The sequence below is a fragment of the Pezoporus flaviventris genome, unplaced genomic scaffold, assembly GCF_033815535.1.
Source record: "Pezoporus flaviventris isolate CSIRO_AGI_PZ_B2104156 unplaced genomic scaffold, CSIRO_AGI_Pfla_v1 ptg000031l, whole genome shotgun sequence".
NCBI classification, from domain to species: Eukaryota; Metazoa; Chordata; class Aves; order Psittaciformes; family Psittacidae; genus Pezoporus; species Pezoporus flaviventris.
Window position 1 is genome coordinate 27610971 of NW_026892579.1, and position 22477 is coordinate 27633447.

At 38.6% G+C, this 22477-nt stretch overlaps 1 protein-coding gene across 1 annotated transcript in view; it reads left to right on the plus strand.

Annotated features, from left to right (window-relative positions):
* Positions 1 to 22477, plus strand: part of EYS (eyes shut homolog) — an 828128-nt gene that overhangs the window by 202359 nt on the left and 603292 nt on the right. The window contains exons 12-13 of the mRNA XM_061460547.1: positions 12347 to 12460; positions 14345 to 14467. Of these exons, the coding sequence (XP_061316531.1) occupies positions 12347 to 12460; positions 14345 to 14467 (237 nt within the window). The remainder of the gene's footprint in view (positions 1 to 12346; positions 12461 to 14344; positions 14468 to 22477) is intronic.

A 22477-nucleotide genomic window follows, 5' to 3' on the forward strand; every position in this document is an offset into this window, starting at 1 on the left:
GTTTAAGCCCAGCTGGCAACCCAGAACCACGCAGCTGCTACCTCACTCCTCCCCCTTCCTCCCTCCACTCCTGGAGGGATGGGAAGGTGAATCGAAAGAATGTAACTACCACGGGTTGAGATAAAAACAGTCCAGTAACTAATATAACGCAAACTACTACTGCTACCACCGATAATAATAATGATAAGGGAAATAACAAGGGAAGAGAATACAACTGCTCACCACCTGCCAACCGATACTCAACCCGACTACAGCAGTGGTCTAGGCCTTCGATGCAACTGTCCCCAGTTTATACAGTGGGCATGATGTGCTGTAGTATGGAATACCTCTTTGGTTAGTTTGAGTCAGGGTTCCTGTCTCTGCTTCTTCCCAGCTTCCCCTCCTCCCTGGCAGAGCATGAGACTCAGAAAGTCCTTGGTCAGAGTGAACTACTGAGCAGCGACTAAAAACATCTGTGTTATCAGTGTTGTTCCCAGGCTGAAAGACAAAACCACAGCACTGCACCACCTACTAAGAAGGAGAAGGACTGCTACTGCTGAACCCAGGACATAAGGCCACACAATGACTAACAAGTTGCAGGCTTCTACTTGATATTTCACTATATCCACATTTATATGCTGCATTTACAATTTAAGCTTGGTTTTGGTGGTTTTTTTTTTGTTTTGTTTTTTCCTTCAGCAGTTACATTAAGGATTTCTATTTGTGATGAATGGTTACCAAGTACCAAGGATGTCAATTGAACCAAACTGGGAGTCATATTCAGCATCTTTGCCTCTATAAATTATGGGAAATTGGGGAACCTCACTGGTTTATATGATAGGATTTGTGCAGGCTTTACCAGCAAGAGTCAAAAATTAACATTCAAATCTTAGTTCAAATGCTACATACTCTGAACTATTTGTTACTTTGATTTAAGGTTAGTCTCCAGACTATTTTTAAACTTATGTTTGAGCTCTTCACAGGTTAAAATTGTGTCCTGAACACTTTGCTTCTAAGAACAACTAATTTAAACAGAGTTATGACTCTAAGGAGTCGTGGAATTATTAATATTCTTTCGAATTATTTAAAAGAGATTAACAATGCTTCATATCCCCTGAGATAGTTATCTGGGATATATGGCACCCATGTTGTACATCTGCTGGGGAATGAGTATATCCCAGTTAGATTCATGAGAATTTTAGTCTGTTGAAGACAGAAGTTCCCGTTTGGTTATTAAAGTCCAAATGTACAATTATTATTTGTAATGTCATTTATCGATCCTATTTCTTTTACAGTGAATTAGTCAAGAATATTTTTTTTATTTTATTTCAGTTTAAAATCTGTTAGAAAAATAAAATAGAATAAGACATTGTTGCAAAAAAAAACCAAACCTGCCATAACAGACACAATAAGAAAGGAAAGCAGAAACCCAAACACAACAATTCCAAGCAAAAACAGTTCTCCGAATCTTTGTATATATAGTGCCTTTAATACATTTACAGCAGGGAAAATACTGCCTACATAGATGTGTTGCATGTTCTTGCACCTGTGTGCACATCATAAGTTATTTCTTTTATTTGATCAATAAATCCTGTTATTCTTTTAACTCAAGCTGTAAGTCATGAAAATCACAAATGCAGGAAGAAGTTTCTCAGGCCGAGAGATAGAAATGAAATAATAGTTTTCCCTGTGCTGACTGTGGTAACGGGTATGTTCAGCATCTTCCTTGGAACTGACCTCTCTGCTCTGGCATCTGTATATCTTTATCTGTGGGAGATACTCGGGTGTTCATGCATCTTTAGCTTTGATGTGGCTTTATAAATTTGTCTGCAGTGATGACATCCTTTCAAATAAACAGATATTAATGTTAAAAGAATAAAAAGTGTAAAAAAAATAAAGGCTGTACTTTACAGGAATGAAATAAATCACTCTGATGCTTTTCATCTTTAAACAAAAATATCATGGGACATTTGAAAGTTAGAATAGGTTGAAAGAAAGGCCTGGAAGGTCTCCTCCTTTAGCATAAATTAAAAATCAGGAAGCCTAAGCTTGCACAGTTTTTATACAATCATTCTGTCAGGGGGCATGGTTTTCCATTTAAGCCCAAGTTATGGTTTGAGTGAGTAGCATCTCTGACATGCAAGTCTGTCTTTATTTTTCTCTGCAGGGAATCATATAAGGATTTTTCTTTTTTTCATATATGTACTCTGCTATGTTTGTTCTTAAACCTTTTAAGTTTATCAAGAAAGCTTTATCTCCTGTACAAATGATTCTAATCCTTGTATTAGACAATTCTAATGTGTGTATTCTCTCCTTGTTCTGAAGTTTTGTGATATTTTGATATTTTAGGCTTAGCCTTCCAATCGCCTAAATATATGAAATCCTATAAGATGCAGGGTGGTTTGCAAAGACAAGATAGCTAAGTTATGGATGTCTCCTTTCACAATCTAACTGCATGGAGTTAGTAATGGTTTAACCCTGAACAGCCAAAGATGTAAAGCAAATAATTTGGATGCAGATTTAGAAAACTGAAACATCTTTAAGATGAAGTTCTACCCCTTAAAAATTCTAGATTAATCTCCAATATTCTATTCAGTTTTAGGTTAGTACTGTAACCAGAAAGTATATTTGTTGGAGACAGTCTCAGCTGGAGTAACTCATCCTATGAAGGTCAGTGTAATTTTGTAGAAACAAAATAGTTTGCCCATATTGTATTCCCTGTATGACTGGGGACTTTATTCTTTCCTTATTAATATTTGATTAAGCCTATTATGCATATACCCACAAACTGTATTAAATGAATGATTAAGGTTTCAAAATCTGAAAAAGACAGAATTAATGTTGCCAGTGAGATTTCTGGTATCCTCTGTCTTCCTCTCCATGCAAATACAGTATAATCTGAAGTTGCATGATTTCTCCTTGCTTACAGTGTGCACAGTACTGTCATATTTACATCTGCACAGGTGCTCCAAACGGGGGATTCAATTGCTTAAATATAGACATCTACTGATGTTTTGGTCCCCAAGACATTTATCTTTTGCAGATGTCTTTAATACCCCTGAACATCTCAAACAGCAGAAAGAAGCTACATCTAGACAACTGAATCTTGCTTCTTTTGTCAAATAGCTGCACCACTGAAGTTGGTATGGAGCTCTCTGAAGAAATCATAAAGAGCAGGAATCAAGACATAAAAAAATCTGATCTCAACAAGTAGATTTCACTTCATTCCTGGAGGTGTAGACAGTTCAGTTTCCAAACGCACCTTACTTTTCAGTGCAAGAGATCCTCATGTAACCTACTTCAGTATCAGGCTTAGCTTGAAATTTTAAGTTAAAACTTTAAAGACTCTAACATAAAATGTTTTTCAGTTTTATGATTTTGTCCTTGGAAAATGTCTAGGAGTCTTACCACTTTGTAAAGCAGTTAGTTTGCTATAAAGTGTCTGAATTCAAGCTGCTGTGAAGTTGATTCTATACCACATTTGTATGACTGTAGAAAGACTGTAGTTTTGTAGAAAGAGAGTCATACAAAAAAATAGACATGTATTGTTTCCTTTTTACAAATAGATAAAATATCAAAAATCAAACGTAATACCAAAGATTTCTTGCCTTTAGTGTTTAATGATGTGATTTAATAGATTTAAACATCCAGGGGGTTTTCGTTAATAACGCAGCATGCCTATGAGGCTCAGAAAACATCTCTTATTTCTCTGTCATATTCATGATGCAGGTTACTTTTTCTGTGGTTGTGAGCTTTCTGCTAAGAAAGAGAAGGAATTATTCAGATTTTTTTTTTTATTTTTGTGGAATCATAATTCTCAAGTATCAAATATTAGAGACATATTTTCATTCCATATTTTCTATAGAAATAACTGCACTTTTTAGATTTGACCCACAGTTTCTTGGATTATTTGTGACACATTTAAAATATTTCTTCTTTCATGATTTATTCCTTAACATTAATCACTGAAAAACAAAATAATGCTGAGACTTTGATGTATGGAACACGATTATAAGTCAGCTCACTGCATATATATCTTCACAGATCTATATAAAATGGCTATTTTTAAACAGCTTCATATATATGAAAGAACCTTGTAAGCAACATTGCTTTCACAGAATTGCTTCCCAGTGAATCTTGTTCTTTTTCTTGACTTTTAAAGCTGTATTTTTACCTTTCCATCAGCTGAAAAAACTATGACTAGTACCAGTGGAAACAGAGATCTCATTCCCATCTTTGAAGTTTAAATGAAAGAGATTTCCCATAAAGGAATTCCCATAAACTCATTAAATATGAATATACTATTTCCCCTCTCACACCATTTCATGTACTATCCCACTGGCAATAATTTTATGTTCTGTGTTAACATTCATATCAATGACTTCTCATATTTTCATGTATTTGGAACTGGTGAAATTTGCATGGTATCCCAGTTAAAATCATATCAAGCTGGTACAATTTCAAGTATGCAAATATATTTATACTTTAGTTGACTAGTTTCTTCTATTTTCTTGTCTAACTTAGTTTTATTATATTAAAAGTAGGTAATTAAGCATGAATACATGGATTATAATGTAGTTAAAAACACCCCTCTTAACTCATTCTTGATTAAAACATAATGCAAATGGAGTTTACACTTTCTCATGTTCTTCCAGCACATTAATATAGCTAATTGATGTTTGCGAAAGAGGTGTCACTTGATGGCATTTTGATCAGAAAGAAACAAACATAGTCAAAGCATATAATATGATCTTGAAAATGAAATTACTTCAGCAGAAACAAATCAGATAAATTCAAATTACATTTGAATTGTTTTCTGTATGCAGAACAAATTCTCTTAAGAATGTGACAAGGGACAAAGAAATAGAAATCTATCAGTATGTTTTCCTTTCACATCTTTCAAAGTGGATAATTCACACACGAATAATTTTAGACTGAAATTAAATACAGATTTGACTTACAACTTTAATTTCTTCCCTCCTAGTCCTTAGGTGTGGAATATACCAAAGGCAGTTCTGAACAACTGCAACAGCTGAAGTGAACCATGTAATGAAAACCTTTAAAAAAGTCTCTGCTGTCTGCAGCACTGTGTTTGCCCCTGTGCTACTTGCAATCCATGATAATGTGTGTAAAGTTAAACCTGGGAAGAAGGGAAGGGTGTGAGTAAGGTGTTTTTAAGATTTGGGGTTTATTTCTTATTATCCTACTCTGATTTGATTGGTAATATATATTAAACTAATTTCCCCATGTCACATCTGTTTTCCCCATGACCGTAATTGGTGATTGTCTCTCCCTGTTCTTGTCTCAATCCATGATCTTTTTGTTAGATTTACTCTCCCCTTTTCAGTTGAGGAAGGGAGTGACAGAGCAGCTTAGCTGGGCAACTGGCCGGCAACTGGCCTTCAACTGAATTCAATTACCATGCCTCCTAATTGCAGATTTCATTTTTTTTTAATTATTTCTTAAGTATATTTGGTGTTACAATTAGAATGAAGTCATCCTGGTCATAACTTTGAACAATATAAATGTAAGTTAATGAATATATTCTACCTTCCTTTAGGGAATTCTTTTAACTCTTTACAATATTTCAGTTTTAGAAATCTCCTGTCACTCTGAAAATACAACTGAGCATAGCAACTTTGCTTGTCATAAATTTTGCCAATATCCACCCAATATCCAACATAATTCCAGGCCTCTGTCTGTTTATACTGGAATGATATTCCAGAGATGTCCATCTTCAGACTGCATTTCTAAGAAAAATCTTTCTTACTTTGTTTTTCTGACTTGTATTTTTTCTTTGTCTTTGGCATTTTCTCCATTCTGAGGGAAGCAGATGGTCTTCTATTCAGTCTTCATCTAAAGAAATCTGATGAGATCTCAGTTGCCTAACCTTTCGAGATAAATTGAGCTCTGCATCTTCTTCTGAGATATATGGAAGTGATAGTACATAATACCTTTGTAGAGAAGAAAATTGTCAATCACAGTTTAATAGGATTTCTTTCCAAGCAAGGGCTTCTCAGAAAAGGAGAGTTTTTTTCCCCTGTGATTTGTTTGGATCTCTTGTTATGTCCGAAAAAACTATCTTTTTTTTTCTTTTCCTGATCTGCAATGCCATGTTGCAAAAATATTGTTGTGAGATCTTCAATATCTTTTCTTTTTTTCTTCCATTATTGAGCACTGCTAATAAGTTGATATATCTATTTCTTTTTCTCTTAGTTGTGTGACCCTCCCTCTGTTGGACACACAATAAAAGATGACTACTATTACTGTGGAAGATGAGAAATTATCAGAACACTATGTTCTCTCATCTTTTCCATACAGAATTGTTCAAAGAGGTATAATCATGAAGGTTCTTTATTATAAGAAATAAAATGATGGTAACTTGACATTTCAGTGGTTAACAACAGCAGCTAACATACTGAAGAATTTATCTTTCACCGTGCTAAATATCTCTGTATCATTACAGCTTTGTTTCTCATCCCTCCTCTTTTGCTCTGTGACATCAGGAAATTCTTATCATTACCCCAGCAGAAATGAAAAGCAGCAAGAAGTTGTGACAATAACAATTGTTATCTAATAATTCATAAAAGTAAAGTTAAAAGGAATGTTTCATAAGTTTCATTTGTCTGCATTTGAAGCATGCCATATGGAAAATGGCTAAAGTTTATTCCAAACTTCATAGAAAATGGAAAAGATAATAAGCATAATCTTGCTAAAGAAATAGTGCTTTATTCCACCTGTCAAATAATATAATAAACCAGGAAAGACTTGAGTAATCAGGTATTGGAAATCTGTTCTCTACCATTCCCCTGAAAAAAAAAAGATTTTTGAAATGGTTTCTGAGAAAGTTGTATATCTATTAAAGGAGTGAATAAAGGTTCCCATTTGTCTTTAACAGTCTAACTTCTTGAACATTTATTCTACTATCTGAAGTTGGCAGAGTTATCTTATTAGAACTCCTGAATCTGTGTGGACCTGCAGAGCAATCAGATACAAATAGCAAAACCTTGAAAATCCATACTTGCTGCTTAAGAAAGAAACATTTTTGCCTTGAAAAAGGCTCTGGTCTGAGAGTTTTGCACTTTTGCATTACCAACTTGATGTAGCAAAACTTAAAATACTTAATTTTAGCATGTCACAACTGGCACTGTGTGTGCTTCCAAACTCACTCTTCTGGACTTCTAAATTTGAAACTTTGATGAGCCCTGTGAAACACCTAATAACATCCCTGGGAATCTGATATGATCTTCAAAGTGCCCAGTTTATAATTCATCAAAGAAATAACTCTGTCTTAACTAAAGAAGGACTAAACTTGTGAAAATTCATGTATGTAGTCTGCTAGAATTCACAATAGAGGATTTATAGTAATTAATTTTGCCTCTCGGCTTTTCATTTTCATAATGTCTAATCTCATAATACATTGGTAAATGATTGTTTGTGTTTAAAATCTGAACTGTTTTACATGCCTTTATTCATTAGGAAGTTAGATGATAGGTTATGAGAAACAGATTTTAAACCTAATTCATTTTGTTATGTTTTCCACTGGAAGCTTGAAACCACAGCACCCATCTAGTAATTTGTGAATAGAATCTAATTTTACAGTTCTGTGTTTTGTTTAAGGTTTTGGGTTGGCTTTTTTTTGGCGGCAAAATTTTTCCTATACAGAACTGCATATTAAATATGCAGACAGTGTACTTGTGCATATTCCCATCATTGCACAGATAAAACTGCTATTTTCTACTACTTTGTATCATGTGGGTTTTTATTTATATTCTCACCATAGAGCTGGTCTGAAAATACTGTTCCGATAATTAATATATACACAGTTCTGCTTTTTGGATATGCTGTGAAACAGTTCTATTAGAGGGATTGCTGTTAAATTTACTAATTTGTAAGACTCTGGAAATACTTTTTCAACAGCATTTAATCCCATTCTTCATTGTTTTTCCACTTTGAACATGAGATTATCAGGTGGAACATATAAGAATAGACAATTTGCCTGTTCTGAATTCCAAGTGGAAGAAAGTTAGGTTGAGTAGGACTAGACTTGGAACTAAACATGATAATGTGTGCCTGTGAGATCATGGTATCTTTAACCCAGGTAGATAGCAAACTGTGTTGTCACAGCATGGAGCTCAGCCTGTGATCTATAGCTTGCTTAGACACTTCATATAAGCAGCTATCCTATTAAGAAGTGTGAGCTGCTATAGCTATGCTCTGTGCCATCCATATCAGGTCTATTAAGTTCAACGCTATCTCAGAAATGTAGTCAGACTGTTTGGTGTAGGCTATAGATCTTTTGCCAAAGTATCCTAGATGAAATATATAGAAGTTGAATCTTCAGGAAAGAAAACAGACTTGTTACTGTTCATGTAATGACCCATTCATGGCCTGTAATTCTAAGTGATCTGAGAAACTTTCCTAAGTGATCTTCAGTTGTGTAGAAACTGGATGCATTGCTCACTTGCTGACTGCTGTGTTCTTTCCAGCTAATAGAAGGGGGCTGAAGACAGTCTTCATAACATTAATGCTTATATATGAAATCACTTGTGACAACAAAGAGACTGGGATACTTGGTTGTTTTGCCTTTTTTTTGTTATTTTAATTTTATTTATAAGGACCTATGATACTGGCTAAGTGTTAAAATGGCAATCGTGTCAGAAGTTATATTAGAAAACACATCACATATAATTCTCAATTTTAGTGGATTAAACAAATTTAAGTTTGTGATGTTCAAAGATACATTTCTGGAACAATATAAAGTTGTTAGGATAAATGACATAAAAAAAAAAAAAAAGTAGGGCAATATGGATTATGCAAAAACCAACGCTTCAAAATTACCAACTATGCAATCGTAAATACTTCCACGCTTCTAAAAATTAAATGGTGGGATGATAAAGCTCATTGGAAATTAGGGCAAGTGGGGACATCCTAGGTTATTGAGGCCAGTTCCACAATGCAACAGAATGACAAACTATAACCTGGGAGGGATGGCATGGAGTTCCCTGGCTTTAATTTAACAATGCTAGCTGAACAGTCTTTTATTGCATCTGCAAATAGAAACAATATTTCACTTCTGGAAGAAAGCCTTGGAGAAAAAAAAAACATGTTCTTAACCAAAAATCCATTCCCTAGATGATATTTGATCATTATTGTTTAGTAATGTATCCTCTGAAAAAGTAAGGACTACTCATATTTCCAAATGCAACAGAATGGCTAGTATTCATGGTAAATTACAACATCTGTGAAATGAACACAAGCATTACAGTTTAACTCATAAATCTGCATGATTTATACCCTCTACCATCAATATTTTAACTACCACAAACTATTTAAATTTTCCTTGCTATTTTGGTGTAATCATGAGAAATGTATGATACCAAATAACCTAGAATAATCCAAATGTATGATTGTGTGGTGCCTTGTAAAAAAGTTCAGTTTAAGATGAAACTGAAAAGGAGATTCTTTGAAAGCATGTCTAATGTCTGACTTCTGTTGTATTCTGTGCAGTTAGTGCTCTGTATCTTATGTCAGAAACCCAGCCATATATTAAAATTCAGGCAAAAAATATCTGCTAGAAAGAGTGAAAACAACTCACACATTGATTGTGCTGGGACACTCCATTATTTATCTGCATTTGTTGTTATTTTGCTGATACACATAGGAATTCTATGCAAATTATTTTTTCTGGTATTCACAAATTCATCATGGATAGATATTCTATTATGATTCTGAAGGCTTTTGAATGTGTTTTCTAATTGAGATAAGGTTGAGAGACTTTAAAGATGACATGAAAATAGGAAGGAAAGATGTAAAATCATATGTCTTTTCTAACATGCTTTTTTAAATTGACTTATTTCTATTTATTAGTTTTAAAAATATTTTTTTAAGGAAACATCAGGATTTTTTTTCTTTACATCAGTAAACATCTGTTTAACACTGTGGTGTGCTTTCACTATACATCCTTTAGAATTAAAGTCCTGGGAACCTCATCTAAAAAAAAAAAAGCTTTTTCTCCATTTGAATAATTACACAAAGGTATGTGAAAAGAAACTGAACAGATGGAAAACATTCAACAGATGCACTTTCATTTTATATATGGATTTTATTTATTTAGTAACAATAAAGATACCAGGCACAGCTACAGGCTGGGCAGAGAAAAGATTCAGAGCAGCCCTGTGGAGAACGACTTGGGGGTGCTGGTCGATGAGAAAATGAACATGAGCCGGCTTCAGTGTGCACTCACAGCCCAGAAAGCCAACCGTATCGTGGGCTGCATCAAAAGGAGAGTGACCAGCAGGTTGAAGGAGGTCATCCTGCCCCTTTACTCTGCTCTCGTGAGACCTCACCTGGAGTATTGTATACAGTTCTGGTGTACTCAACATAAGAAGGACATGGAACTGTTGGAACAAGTCTAGAGGAGGGCCTCAAGGATCATCAGGGGACTGGAGCACCTCCCGTATCAAGATAGACTGAGAAAGTTGGGGCTGCTCAGCCTGGAGAAGAGAAGGCTGTGTGGAGACCTCATAGCAGCCTTCCAGTGTCTGAAGAGGGCTTATAAGGGTGTTGGGGAGGGACTCTTCATGAGGTACTGTAGTGACAGGATAAGGCTCAGTGGGTTTAAACTTTAATAGGTGAAGTTTAGATTAGATATAAGGGAGAAGTTATTTACTGTGTGGGTGGTGAGGCACTGGAATGGGTTGCCCAAAGAAGTGATAAATGCTCCATCCCTGGCAGTGTTGGATGGAGTCCGGTGTGACATGGTTTAGTGTGAGGTGTCCCTGCCCATGTCAGGGGAGTTGGAACTAGATGATCTTAAGGTCCTTTCCAACCCAAACTATTCTGTGATTCTATGATTTATTTTTTTCTTCCAACCAAACTGAACATGTTAATGATAGCATAAAGAGGAGTGGGGATATTTGGACCATAGAACATAGAACAAAGCCATAGATGTGTATTGGGCTGACCTTGGCTGGCTGCCAGAGCCCCCTCTCACTCTGCCTTCTTACCAGCATGGGGGAAGAATAAAAAATGAAAGCCTTATACGTCAAGATAAAGAGAGGGAGATCACTTACCAGATAGTCATGGGTAAAACAGACCTAGACTGGGGAAAACTGGCTTAATTTAGTGCCAATTAATGTAGGTTTGCATAGTGAGAAACAAAGAGAAATCAAAACAACACCATCCCCATCTCTGGATTTCTTTTCCCCCCAAGGCTTAATGGACTCCTTCATTCTCTACTCCTCTAACTCCTTCCTGCCACGATCAGCACAAGGGGACACGGAGTGGAGGCTGTAGTCAGCACATAACAGCTCTCTGCTGCTCCTTCTTCCTCACACTTCTCCACTTCTCCTGTGTGGGCTCTCTGTGGACACAGTTCCTTCAGGGCATATCCACCTGCTCCAGTATGGGGTCCTCCACAAGCACCTGGAACACCTCCTCTCCCCTCCTTCTCTGACCTTGGTGCTCACAGGATTGTTTCTCACTCTTTCCTCCTCCTCACTCCTCACTCCACCTGTGCAGCTTTTGCCCTTTACTAAAAACCTTTTCCAGAGGCACTTCCCCCTCCACTGGGGGCTCAGATGTGCCCTGCAGTGGGTGGGCTAGATCCATCTGGAGCTGACGGTGTCAGCACAGGGCAGCCCCAGCACCTCCTCACAGAGGAGGCCTGCAGACCCCACTGCCAGCACCTGGGCAACTGCACTGACCACACAGCAAGTCAGAGTACCTGAAAGAAACAAGACAACCGACTTATCTGTTCCTTCTGTAAGTTTCACTAGTCTTTTGGGTTTTTGTTTTAGAAGTGTCTGCTTCCCTTCTTTAGCAACATATCCTCATCTACTGTAATTAAGCTGTACACTTTACATGTGCTGAAGACCTGACTTGTATGGCATGTGTTTGTTATTCCTCAGTGTATTTGTTCTCTGTATTTTTTACTGCTCCTCTCCACGTTAGAAATCCCTAGACAATGGATGAGAAATAATCGATCTGCTCTGTCTTATCCTGACACTGCAAAATTCAAGAAAGGGGTTATAAGATTATTAAAGTGACTGTAATACAAGCAAACCACTTGAAAATCTGTAAATTTTCATATCACTATGAATGTGTTCTGGAAGTACTTCCTGCTTAATTTATTGCTCTATTCCAGTAACAAACGCATGTCTTTGTGATATGGAATCAGAAATAAGCGAAATCTAATTCTTTGTAAATAAACTGCAGAAGCTGTGCATTTTATAAATAAATTTTATGAATATAGATTGCAACACCTCCTGATTTTAATTACAGAACAACGTTTGGAAAAAAAGTTCCGTGTTAATAGAACACATAAAGATGAAGGCAATCAAAGATAATCTTGCTTCCTTTCCAGGTTTTTCAGGCCAGTACTGTGAAATAGAAGTGAATGAGTGCAATTCAGCTCCCTGCTTGAATGGTGCTGTCTGTCAGAATGATGTCAACAGCTATGAGTGTTTTTGCCCTGAAGGTAAGTTGTTCAAAATAATTTACTTTTATTATCTTTGACAATTCTAAAAATTGCCTGAAGTCTGCAAAACATGTGCTTGACAGTCTTCAAAGCCATTGTTAAAATTTCCTTTGTGTGGAAGTTATTCACTCTTTTCTGAAGTCTCATTTGCATCTTTGTCCACCAAGGCACCCAATAAAACAAGCATTCTCATTAAGAATGGAGGGAGGTACACTTGTAACTGCTGCTGTTTTTTGGACAGAACCTCATGATTTTAGCACAGTCTGAAGGAGTGGAGAAAGCACAAATGAGCAGTATGTGAAATCCACAGAAAATGTAATCAATGAATTTACAAAGAATCTGTTTTATCCTGATGTACTAAATTACAGCTTTATGACTGAGCACAGTAAGTAAATTACAAAATTACAATGACCATAATAATGACTGTAATATATCTTCATTGCAGAAATCTGTTAAAACTTTCAGAGACAAAAAAAAAAAAAGGTTTTCAGCACTGGGTCTGTTTGTTTAAGAATGCATAAACTGCTCAGTGTTACCAGACATGGATGAACAAATGAATATTTTCAAGAAAGAAGTAGTTAAAGGGAAAACTAAAATGCTTTAAAACATTTAAACTTACAGGTCTTCCTGAAATACTTTCACAAATGGATTTCTTCTGAATATTTTTATGTTGGGTTTATTTTTTTTAATTGGATTTTTAGTTAAAAATAAAGTCAAGTGATTTATAACCTGGTACTTTGTTTTAAACTTTCTTATACTTGTTTGAGGTTTTTTTACTATTTTGTAATGATAGACTGATGCTGAGTTGATTTTAAAGCTTATAATATTTCAGGGGGGTGTATATTCAAGTATTCTAGTGGTGATGAGTTCAGAAACTTCACAAAAGATGAAATTGCTACAAATAATTCTCATAAGTACACATTCCATCGTTAGCTTAAATTGGAAGCCAAAACAGATACTGAAGACAGTTGAAAATTAAGCTGGAGAAATTTCATTCCGCTGGTCTGCCTGACCAGCTTATGGAAAAATAAATCTTGGCATCCACATTGATAATTTTGTGGTGTACTTGTTACCTGTGAGACATGGGTCTGATTAAACTCTAAATGCAAATAAGAGCTGTTACTGTATACATTACTAATGAACTGAGGGTAATTCTAAAGTTTTATGATTTAGGGATCAGTGGAAATTGGTTCCATGGTCAGTTTGAGAAATTACGGGAATATGCCTTGCACTGAGGGTGCTGATAGCTTAGCATTAGTCATGGTCTTCCTGCAGCCATGGCCTGTGACAACACTAATGATAGTCATTTTTTACCATGACCATGAATTAGAATGCATTTAGAAGAGCATAAAATGTCAGCTATTGGAGTGCAGATTCTACAGCAATTTCAAGTACAAAAAAATACTGTTGGGCTTCTGAGTTTAGTAAAAGTCACTATGACACAAGAAACAAATAGGGAAAAAGTAGAGAAGTAATTATTTGAGAGTTGATTTTTAAAACTATAATCAGCTGTCTAAATTCCAGCATCATTTATCTTCTTCTGCAATGCTTTCAAAATGGCAGAAGATACATAGATTCTGCTAAACAAATAATTCAACTAAATTAATGAAAATACTGAATACTAAGCTTGTTCTTCCAGTTACTAGCTCCTTTTAAAGTATATTTGATGGTAAATGTATTTTCCTGTTAATGACAGAGCAGAAAAATCTTCTAGGAAGATCTTTCAGTAAGACTTCAAGACAATGTTATTACACAAGTAAATTGAAAATAATTGTTTTTTTTTTTTAGTTTCTTTAGAAAAAGGGACCCAAAAGCATGCTTTAAAAAGAAGCACAGATATAGCTGAATAATAAATAGCTCTCTGTTTTGTTTTTTTTTTAAAAGGGTTTGAAGGTTTGAACTGTGAAATCAACTTTGATGAGTGCACTTACGGTTTTTGTAAAAGCAATTCAACTTGTTTAGACCTGGTTGCAGACTACAGCTGCATTTGTCCTCCAGGGTTCACTGGTAAGATTTCTTTTAACTCTGGAAAGACATTAAATAGTTAAACTTTTTAATTTTTTTTTCTGAAATTCAAAGAAACTTTTTAATTGCATTTTGTTCAGCATTTTAGCATTAAAGATGCTCTGTGCTATTGCTAATCTGCTTTAATCTCCCTAGTAATATGATAAAAAATGAAAGCAGTGTGCATGCTGTTTGATTAATTGATGGAAAGCAAAATTATACTTTGCCTAGGAAAAAAAAGTGTTCAAAGAGACCTAGTCTATATAGGTGAGCAATGACAGCTACAGCAGGTGCTGTTTATCTTCAGATGATCATATCAGAGACATACTCAATTGAGACAGAAATGCAAATGCAGTTTTAGCGAAGGAATGCTTTGTACTCTTCAGAAAGAAGCCATCAAATCCTTATGATAAATAGGTTGTAAACTGAACTTTTATTTGTGTCTACCAGGTTTACGAAAGTAACTCTTGCACTGGGAGCAGTATTCATGGCCTTACTTTCTGCCAGAAGCACCTAACAGGATCACTGGGAAATCAATAACACTGTCTCCAAAAGTATGCCATATTAACAACAAACATGCTGTGATTTCAGAGGCTGGAGCAACTGATTTTCAGCTGCTGATTTCATAGGGGCAAATGGAGCAGCATTAGTCATCAACTGTAACAGGAAGACAAGCAGTGGCAGTCACAGTAATCATACACAGTTAGTGGGTGTTGTAATAAAAAGCCAAACAAATATGTACTGAGAGCTCAAAATCTGTTGATCAGTGGAAAGACAAAAATGAAAGAGATCTATTATGGAGAAATAAAAGATTGAAGAAGCAAGCAGAATAATTAGGGACAAGTAGGAAAAAATAAGTTAGAAGTAAATAGAGCATTTCAGTTGATAATAACACCAGCATCATAGAATCATAGAATAGTTAGGGTTGGAAAGGACCTTAAGATCATCCAGTTACAACCCCCCTGATGTGATCAGGGACACCTCACACTACACCATCTCACCCAAGGCTCTGTCCAACCTGGCCTTAAACACCGCCAGGGACAGAGCATTTACAACTTCCTTGGGCAACCCATTCCAGTGCCTCACCATCCTTACAGTAAATAATTTCTCCCTTATATCCAATCTAATCTTTACCTTTAAAAGTTTAAACCCACTGAGCCTTGTCCTGTCACTACAGTACCTCATGAAGAGTCCCTCCCCAGCACCCTTATAAGCCCTCTTCAGACACTGGAAGGCTGCTATGAGGTCTCCACACAGCCTTCTCTTCTCCAGGCTGAGCAGCCCCAACTTTCTCAGTCTATCTTGATACGGGAGGTGCTCCAGTCCCCTGATGATCCTTGAGGCCCTCCTCTAGACTTGTTCCAACAGTTCCATGTCCTTCTTATGTTGAGTACACCAGAACTGTATACAATACTCCAGGTGAGGTCTCACGAGAGCAGAGTAAAGGGGCAGGATGACCTCCTTCAACCTGCTGGTCACTCTCCTTTTGATGCAGCCCACGATACGGTTGGCTTTCTGGGCTGTGAGTGCACACTGAAGCCGGCTCATGTTCATTTTCTCATCGACCAGCACCCCCAAGTCGTTCTCCACAGGGCTGCTCTGAATCTCTTCTCTGCCCAGCCTGTAACTGTGCCTGGGATTGCTCCAACCCAGGTGTAGGTCCTTGCACTTGGCATGGTTAAACTTCATAAGGCTGGCATCAGCCCACCTCACAAGCATGTCGAGGTCCCTCTGGATGGCATTCCTTCCCTCCAGCATATCAACCGAACCACACAGCTTGGTGTCATCGGCAAACTTGCTGAGGGTGCACTCAATCCCCCTGTCCATGTCAGCGACAAAGATGTTGAACAAGACCGGTCCCAACACCCATCCCTGAGGGACACCACTCGTTACTGGTCTTCAGCTGGACATTGAGCCATTGACCACAACTCTTTGTGTGCGGCCATCCAGCCAGTTCTTTATCCACCAAGTGGTCCATCTATCAAATTGATGTCTCTTCAATTTAGAGACAAGGATGTAATGTGGTTTGACATCCAGTTTAGGAGCACTTCATACATATATTGTCAATGGTTAAAAATAGGCAGATGGTACATAAGGAATGTAAGATGATACACAGAGATTTAGAATCTGTGGAACCGATAATAGTTGCAGCTTCCACAAACATCTGTGATTTTGCTTGATTTGTGCCAACTATTCTTATTATTCTTATATTATTCAGCATTTTAAAACTGAGCTGTGCTCTATTTCTTAGAAGATCATGCTGTCCTTTTTTAGTTTATAAGTGGATTTGCTGTCATGGGTTTGCAGGATATTTGCCTACTTTGTGTCAATCATGAAAATAACGGAGGTGATTACAAAGTATTTGTTTATGTAATAGAAGCATTTTTAATGCAATAGTTTTAAAAGAAGGAGCTTTAAAAATATACTGCTATGCTGCAAGAATCAAAATAGAAAACATACAACTTTTCTGTAGTAGATTGCAGTCATTTTGAACTAAGGAATGCAGGAAAAGCTGTTCCTTTGAAAATACAGCTACATTACTTTGGGGTATGATGGAATCCACATTACAGAACCAGAAGTACTTAAACTAATGTGTGGATGTCACCAAGGCAGCCTTGAGCAGAGTATGTTCTCCTTGGGAAGAACACTTTATCCTAGATTTATAGCAATGCACAGTTTGCCAGTAACATATCTGTTCATTCCAAGACAAAAAGAAGTCAAAATCTGTCAACAGTAGAACAGTTCCAGGTGAGTTATGCGCAGATTTTAATGGGTGCCTCAAGGCCTATGTTGAAGTCATAGAAGTTTACATGACTGCATAATAGGCTGCTATGAAAAGGCTCTATTTTCTCCCCCATTTCCTGTGTGGGAGACTTTTCATCATGAATGTACTATTGATCTCACTTAAACTGGCTTTTTTGTGAGACAGGACAGCTACCACAAGAAAAAAATCATTCAGTCTACTGACTGGAATTGGAAGTGGGGATAAGTATCCTCCTGATTACACAGAGTATTTTGATCTGTGTTCATACTATTTGTAAATGCACAGTCAGCCATTGCAGATGTCATTAGGTTTGGTACCTCCAACAACTGCTTCAGCCTCCCTAGAAAGAGTTGTTGATGCAAAATACCATATATTTGAGCTTTTACTTTCTAAGAAAAGCGGACAGTGGTAAAAGAATGTTTCATGTCTTTCTGAGTTTTAGGATTGATGTTAATGGTCCAAGAAGATACTGCCATAATAACAGTGGTACACTAAAAACCTTTTAAAGGGGAAAAGGAAATATAGTTGATACATATTTATTTTTTGTTTATCCAGTTAATATTTAGGGAATTTAGAAATCTATATTATATACTGAATGTAGAAAAGCACCATTAACAGCACAGTAAAAATTGTTTTACCAGAAAACTTACTAAAGTCTACCCATTTTTTTTTTGAGTTATGATCAACATTCCTGTGTCCCTCTGTTTCCTACAGGTGACAGTTTCAGTCTTCTCAAGGCATGAAGGAGTCTAGGCCCTAGTCGTTAACACCTTGAGCCCTTTCCCAAGAGAGGAATGATGTTTCTGGTGGGGGTTTCTTCCTCCTTAGTTAGGGATCCAGCTGGGGTTATTCTTACACATTTTCTCATCTAGCCCATATCCTGTCCTGGACTGCCAGCTGCAGCCTGGCAATGGTCCCCAGCCCTGCAGTCTCGGATGCACAAAGGGCTTTGTTTTGCCAGGCAGTGACAGGCAGGAGGTGTCACCCCCTCTGCAGCAGGACAACCCCCAGAGCTGAAGCTGGAGGAGGGGAGGCAGCAGTCACTGGGCCAGTTCAGGGATTGAGCCAATGAAACCCAGCTCAGGCCACGGTACTGCCAGAGGATCTCCCCTGCTGAGGGTAAACATTGTATTTACTGAGCTACCATAGTTAGCTCTGACTACACAGAGGCAAAAGTCCAAAAGTTCATCAACATCTGCTAGCACCCTGTCAATAACACTTTGTATTTTTCTGATGAGAAAAAGGAACTGAAATTTTGCTCAAGGAACTGAAATTTTATAAAATCCAGTAAATGTATAAAATGTTTAGGGCTGATTTTAATTTTTTTTCTTTTCCCCCCATATGTGCTTTTGTTCTCCTAGCATTTTAAAAGGCATCTCCAAGTAGAGTTTAGCTTTATCATCTGAGCTGGTCAGGTGCAAAAAACTGTCTTAAGCCTAGTTGTTTGCTTGTCTTACTGCTCACTAGCTCTGTTCTGGCAGCATGACTCAGCTTTGGTGTTGCATGCCTTGTGCATGAATGCTCTGCTGGAAGGGCAGTGTTGGACAGGAGGGATACAGCTGTCTGTTTCAATGGCCTTGGCTGGGTATGCTCCACAGACTACAGAGCTTGTTCCTTCCCTGGAAGCAGAGCTGGGAGGAGGCAATACCATGAAAGGGAGGGAGCAGGCCAGGATGGGGGGAACAGCTCTCTCCTGCTGTTGAAAATCAGCAGGACAACAGCATCCTAAATACCGGAGAGTGCTGAGGGGAGCAGGGAGTCTTCTTTAAGCTTCTTCTCTCATGTACAGTTCTTACTATTAAAAGGGTGTGTATCTGAATGCTGGCAACTTTGCAGCCTGCTGCATGGACTGCCCATTACTGTGACAAAGATAGGCAGACAGAGAGAAGCAGCCCTGAGGAAGGCAAGGAAAAGATTTTCTATGAAATCAAAGCTTATTCTCAAATGCCCTCTTGTGGGAGTCAGCATACACAGGATCATTATAATTATCCCATAGTAAAGAGCTACTGGACAAATGGACAGATGACAACACTGCCACCTTCTTACTTCACAATATTTTAATTTTGTCAAGTAAAGGGTTTCAAAACCATCTGACAGTTAAGATAGGTAAAGGCAGCTCATGTCTGTTAGCTTGGCAAGTCACAAAAAGTAAAAGGACTTGTTTTGTACATCCAGAGTAGTTAATTCTGAGCATTATAAGAACCTGAAGATAGGTGAAGTAGGGAACAGTAGAACACCTTCAGTACCTTGTGTAGTAAAGCACCCTAAAGCAGGTGGGCTAGAATTGGAATTCATCAATGACACAAAAGGAGGAGGCAATTTTATGAGGTGCTGGTTACTGACCTTTTTTCCTAATTTGAGTGGATTTTCTCTGGTCATATCAGTCACTGGAAACCAAGAATTTTGTAAGTCAGTGTTTGGTATAAGAAGGCATGGGCTTTTAACTGAAAATAGGTGATGGGATTATATTTTGTCCATTGTAAACTCTTTGCCTGTTTTAAGTTTTATAAGAGATTATTAATTAAATGAATTTCAAAACTGTTTGCATGTGCCTGAGTGAAGTGATTCCTAACTTAGGAAGCTGACACCAGTGAACACTGGGTAGAATATAGATGTTTCCGAAGTGATTTTTGCTTTAGAACTTAGTACTGAATTTTGTTGTGATTTATATGCATGAGATTTCTAATCAGATTTCCTCACCTATATCATGGTCTACATGAATTCTCTGTGTGTAACATGATCCTTATTTTAGATTTTGCCTGTGTCTCATTCATGTTTATCATTATCATGCGGCAGTATGAATCAAAATCTACCATCAGGTGACGTATTGACTTAAATAAGTATTAGGCTTTACACAGCAGACTAAACAAATTTGCAAGTCTTTTAATATGCTTTATGAAGTTCAAATCCATGTAATTTCCTCTGACATGTCTCATGAGCTTCAGGAATTCTGTAGTAGCCATTGTGGCTAAACAAGTGGTCCCTGCAACACTGAACATCTGAAAACCAAAATTATAAAAGCATGTGCAGTGTTTCACAGCTCACCTCACTCCATCACAAGGGAACAGGTGATATCTTTTTTGTTCTTTCAAAAATCTTTTCCTGTTCATTATTTTTCAACTGTTTTCTAAGCTTTGTTTTCAGTAAGTTGGCAAAAGCTGTTCTATTTTAGGCAGCTTTTGGTTAACCCAGATGTTTTTAGTTAATATCAGGACTACTGGAGAGTTTAAAATAATTGAGTCACTCCATCCTGTATTCCTTCCATGCTAATCATCTCCAGTCCTGTCCTCAACAATTAGAAGGAAAGAATTGGCCTGAGAAGTCCATTGGTGCTCACCCATCTTTAGAGTCAGTCACAGATCACAGAATTATAGAATTGTTTGGGTTGGAAGGGACCTTAAAGGTCGTTTAGTTCCAAACCCCCTGCCACAGACAGAAACACTTTCCACTAGACCTGGTTGCCAGACCACTGATTGCTCAAAGCCCTGTACATCCTGACCTTGAACATTTCCAGGGATGGAGCATTCAGAGGTTCTTGGGAAACCTTTTTTAGTGTCTCACTGTCGTGGTTTAAATCCAGTCAGGTAATTCGTTCCCTCACTTCCCCCCCTTTCTTGCCCTCCCCCTGCTCTCGGAGGGACGGAGAGGAGAATCAAAAGAATGCAACTCCCACGGGTTGAGATAAGAACAGTTTAGTAACTAAGGTATAACACAAATCACTACTGCTACCACCAATGATAATAATGATAAAGGAAATAACAAGGGAACAGAATACAACACCTCACCACCCGCTGACCGATAACTCGCCCCCCAAGCCCGACCAAGCTCCGACCGATACCTCCTCCAACCCTCCAGTCTCCCAGCCCTTCCGGGTAACTCCCAGTTACATCCTGGGCATGACGTGCTGTGGTATGGAATAGCTCTTTGGTCAGTTTGGGTCAGGTGTCCTGTCTCTGCTTCCTCCTGGCTTCCCCTCCTCCCTGGCAGAGCATGAGGCTCACAAAGTCCTTGGCCAAACCAAAACATCCTTTTATCAGCTCTGTTCCCGAGCTGAAAGTCAAAACACTGCACTGCACCAGCTACCAAGAAGAGAAAAAATGACTGCTACTGCTGAACCCAGGACATTATCCACCCCTTATTCCATACCATTCACGTCATGCTCAGTTCCCACATTTTCAATATACCATCACTCTTATCTTAGTGCATGGACCAGTCCCTATAAAGCTGCTGAGTCCATGTGGTCCATGATGTCAGGCTCCATCTCTTGTAACAGTCTTCCAGAGCAGGAGAGACTGTGTGCAGTGTTCACACTTGTGAATAACCTGGGCAATAGTGTCCATTGCTAAATCCACCCCTCGATCACGAGTCCATCTATATGTTGCATCTCTGCTCTGATGGCCTGAAGTGCCATGGGCCCACCAGGCTCAAAATAATTCACTGTCCCCTTCAGCAGTTTCTGCAGCTTGTTGTTGGGGACTCCATACAGCTGCCTTCCATCTCCGATGTTTCCAAAGCACTGGAGGGGCCCAGTGGACTAGATACTTGCCCATATTGTCACACACACCCTGCCACTCATGACTGTCCAGCCTTAGAGAAAACCTTTTGGTCTCCCTATATTGTTGTCTAACCCCAGACAAGACCCAAACCTGACTCTGCTTAACTTTTGAGATCGGACAAAATGGTTGTGGGTAGAACACAGCCTGTGTGTGTGCCAACATGCTGATCCCCACCACAATCAGCAGACAGGTCCCAAGGATACCCAAAGGCCATTCAAAACCTTCAGAACCCTCAAACGCTGCTGCTGTACTTGTCACTGGGGCTGGTGTAGCCGCTGTGCTTGCCGGCTCTCCCACCACCGGCTTCTCTTTTCCTGAGTCCAGCTCTTCCTCCTCTGCCTTGCTGGGAAGTGCTGCGTGGTCTCCTGCGTCCTCCTGGGGCTCGGCAGGCGGCTGCCGGGGAATGCTCTCGGCCGTCGCGGGGCTCGGCTCCTCCGCGGGGCTCGGCTCCTCCGCGGGGCTCGGCTCCTCCGCCGCCTTATCCCGCTGCTCGGCAGCCGCTTCCTTCTGCTCCTCTACCGCCCCGGCCTCCTCCACCGGCAGCCGTCCCCTGGCGGCCTCCGGCCCCGCTCCCGCCGCCGCTTGGTGCCCGGGGCCGCTCTCCCGGGCAGCTTCAGCAGCCGCCGGCTCCCGGGACCGCTCCCCCTCAGTTCCCCGCAGCCTCACGAAGATGGAGAGTAGGGTGAGGGCCAG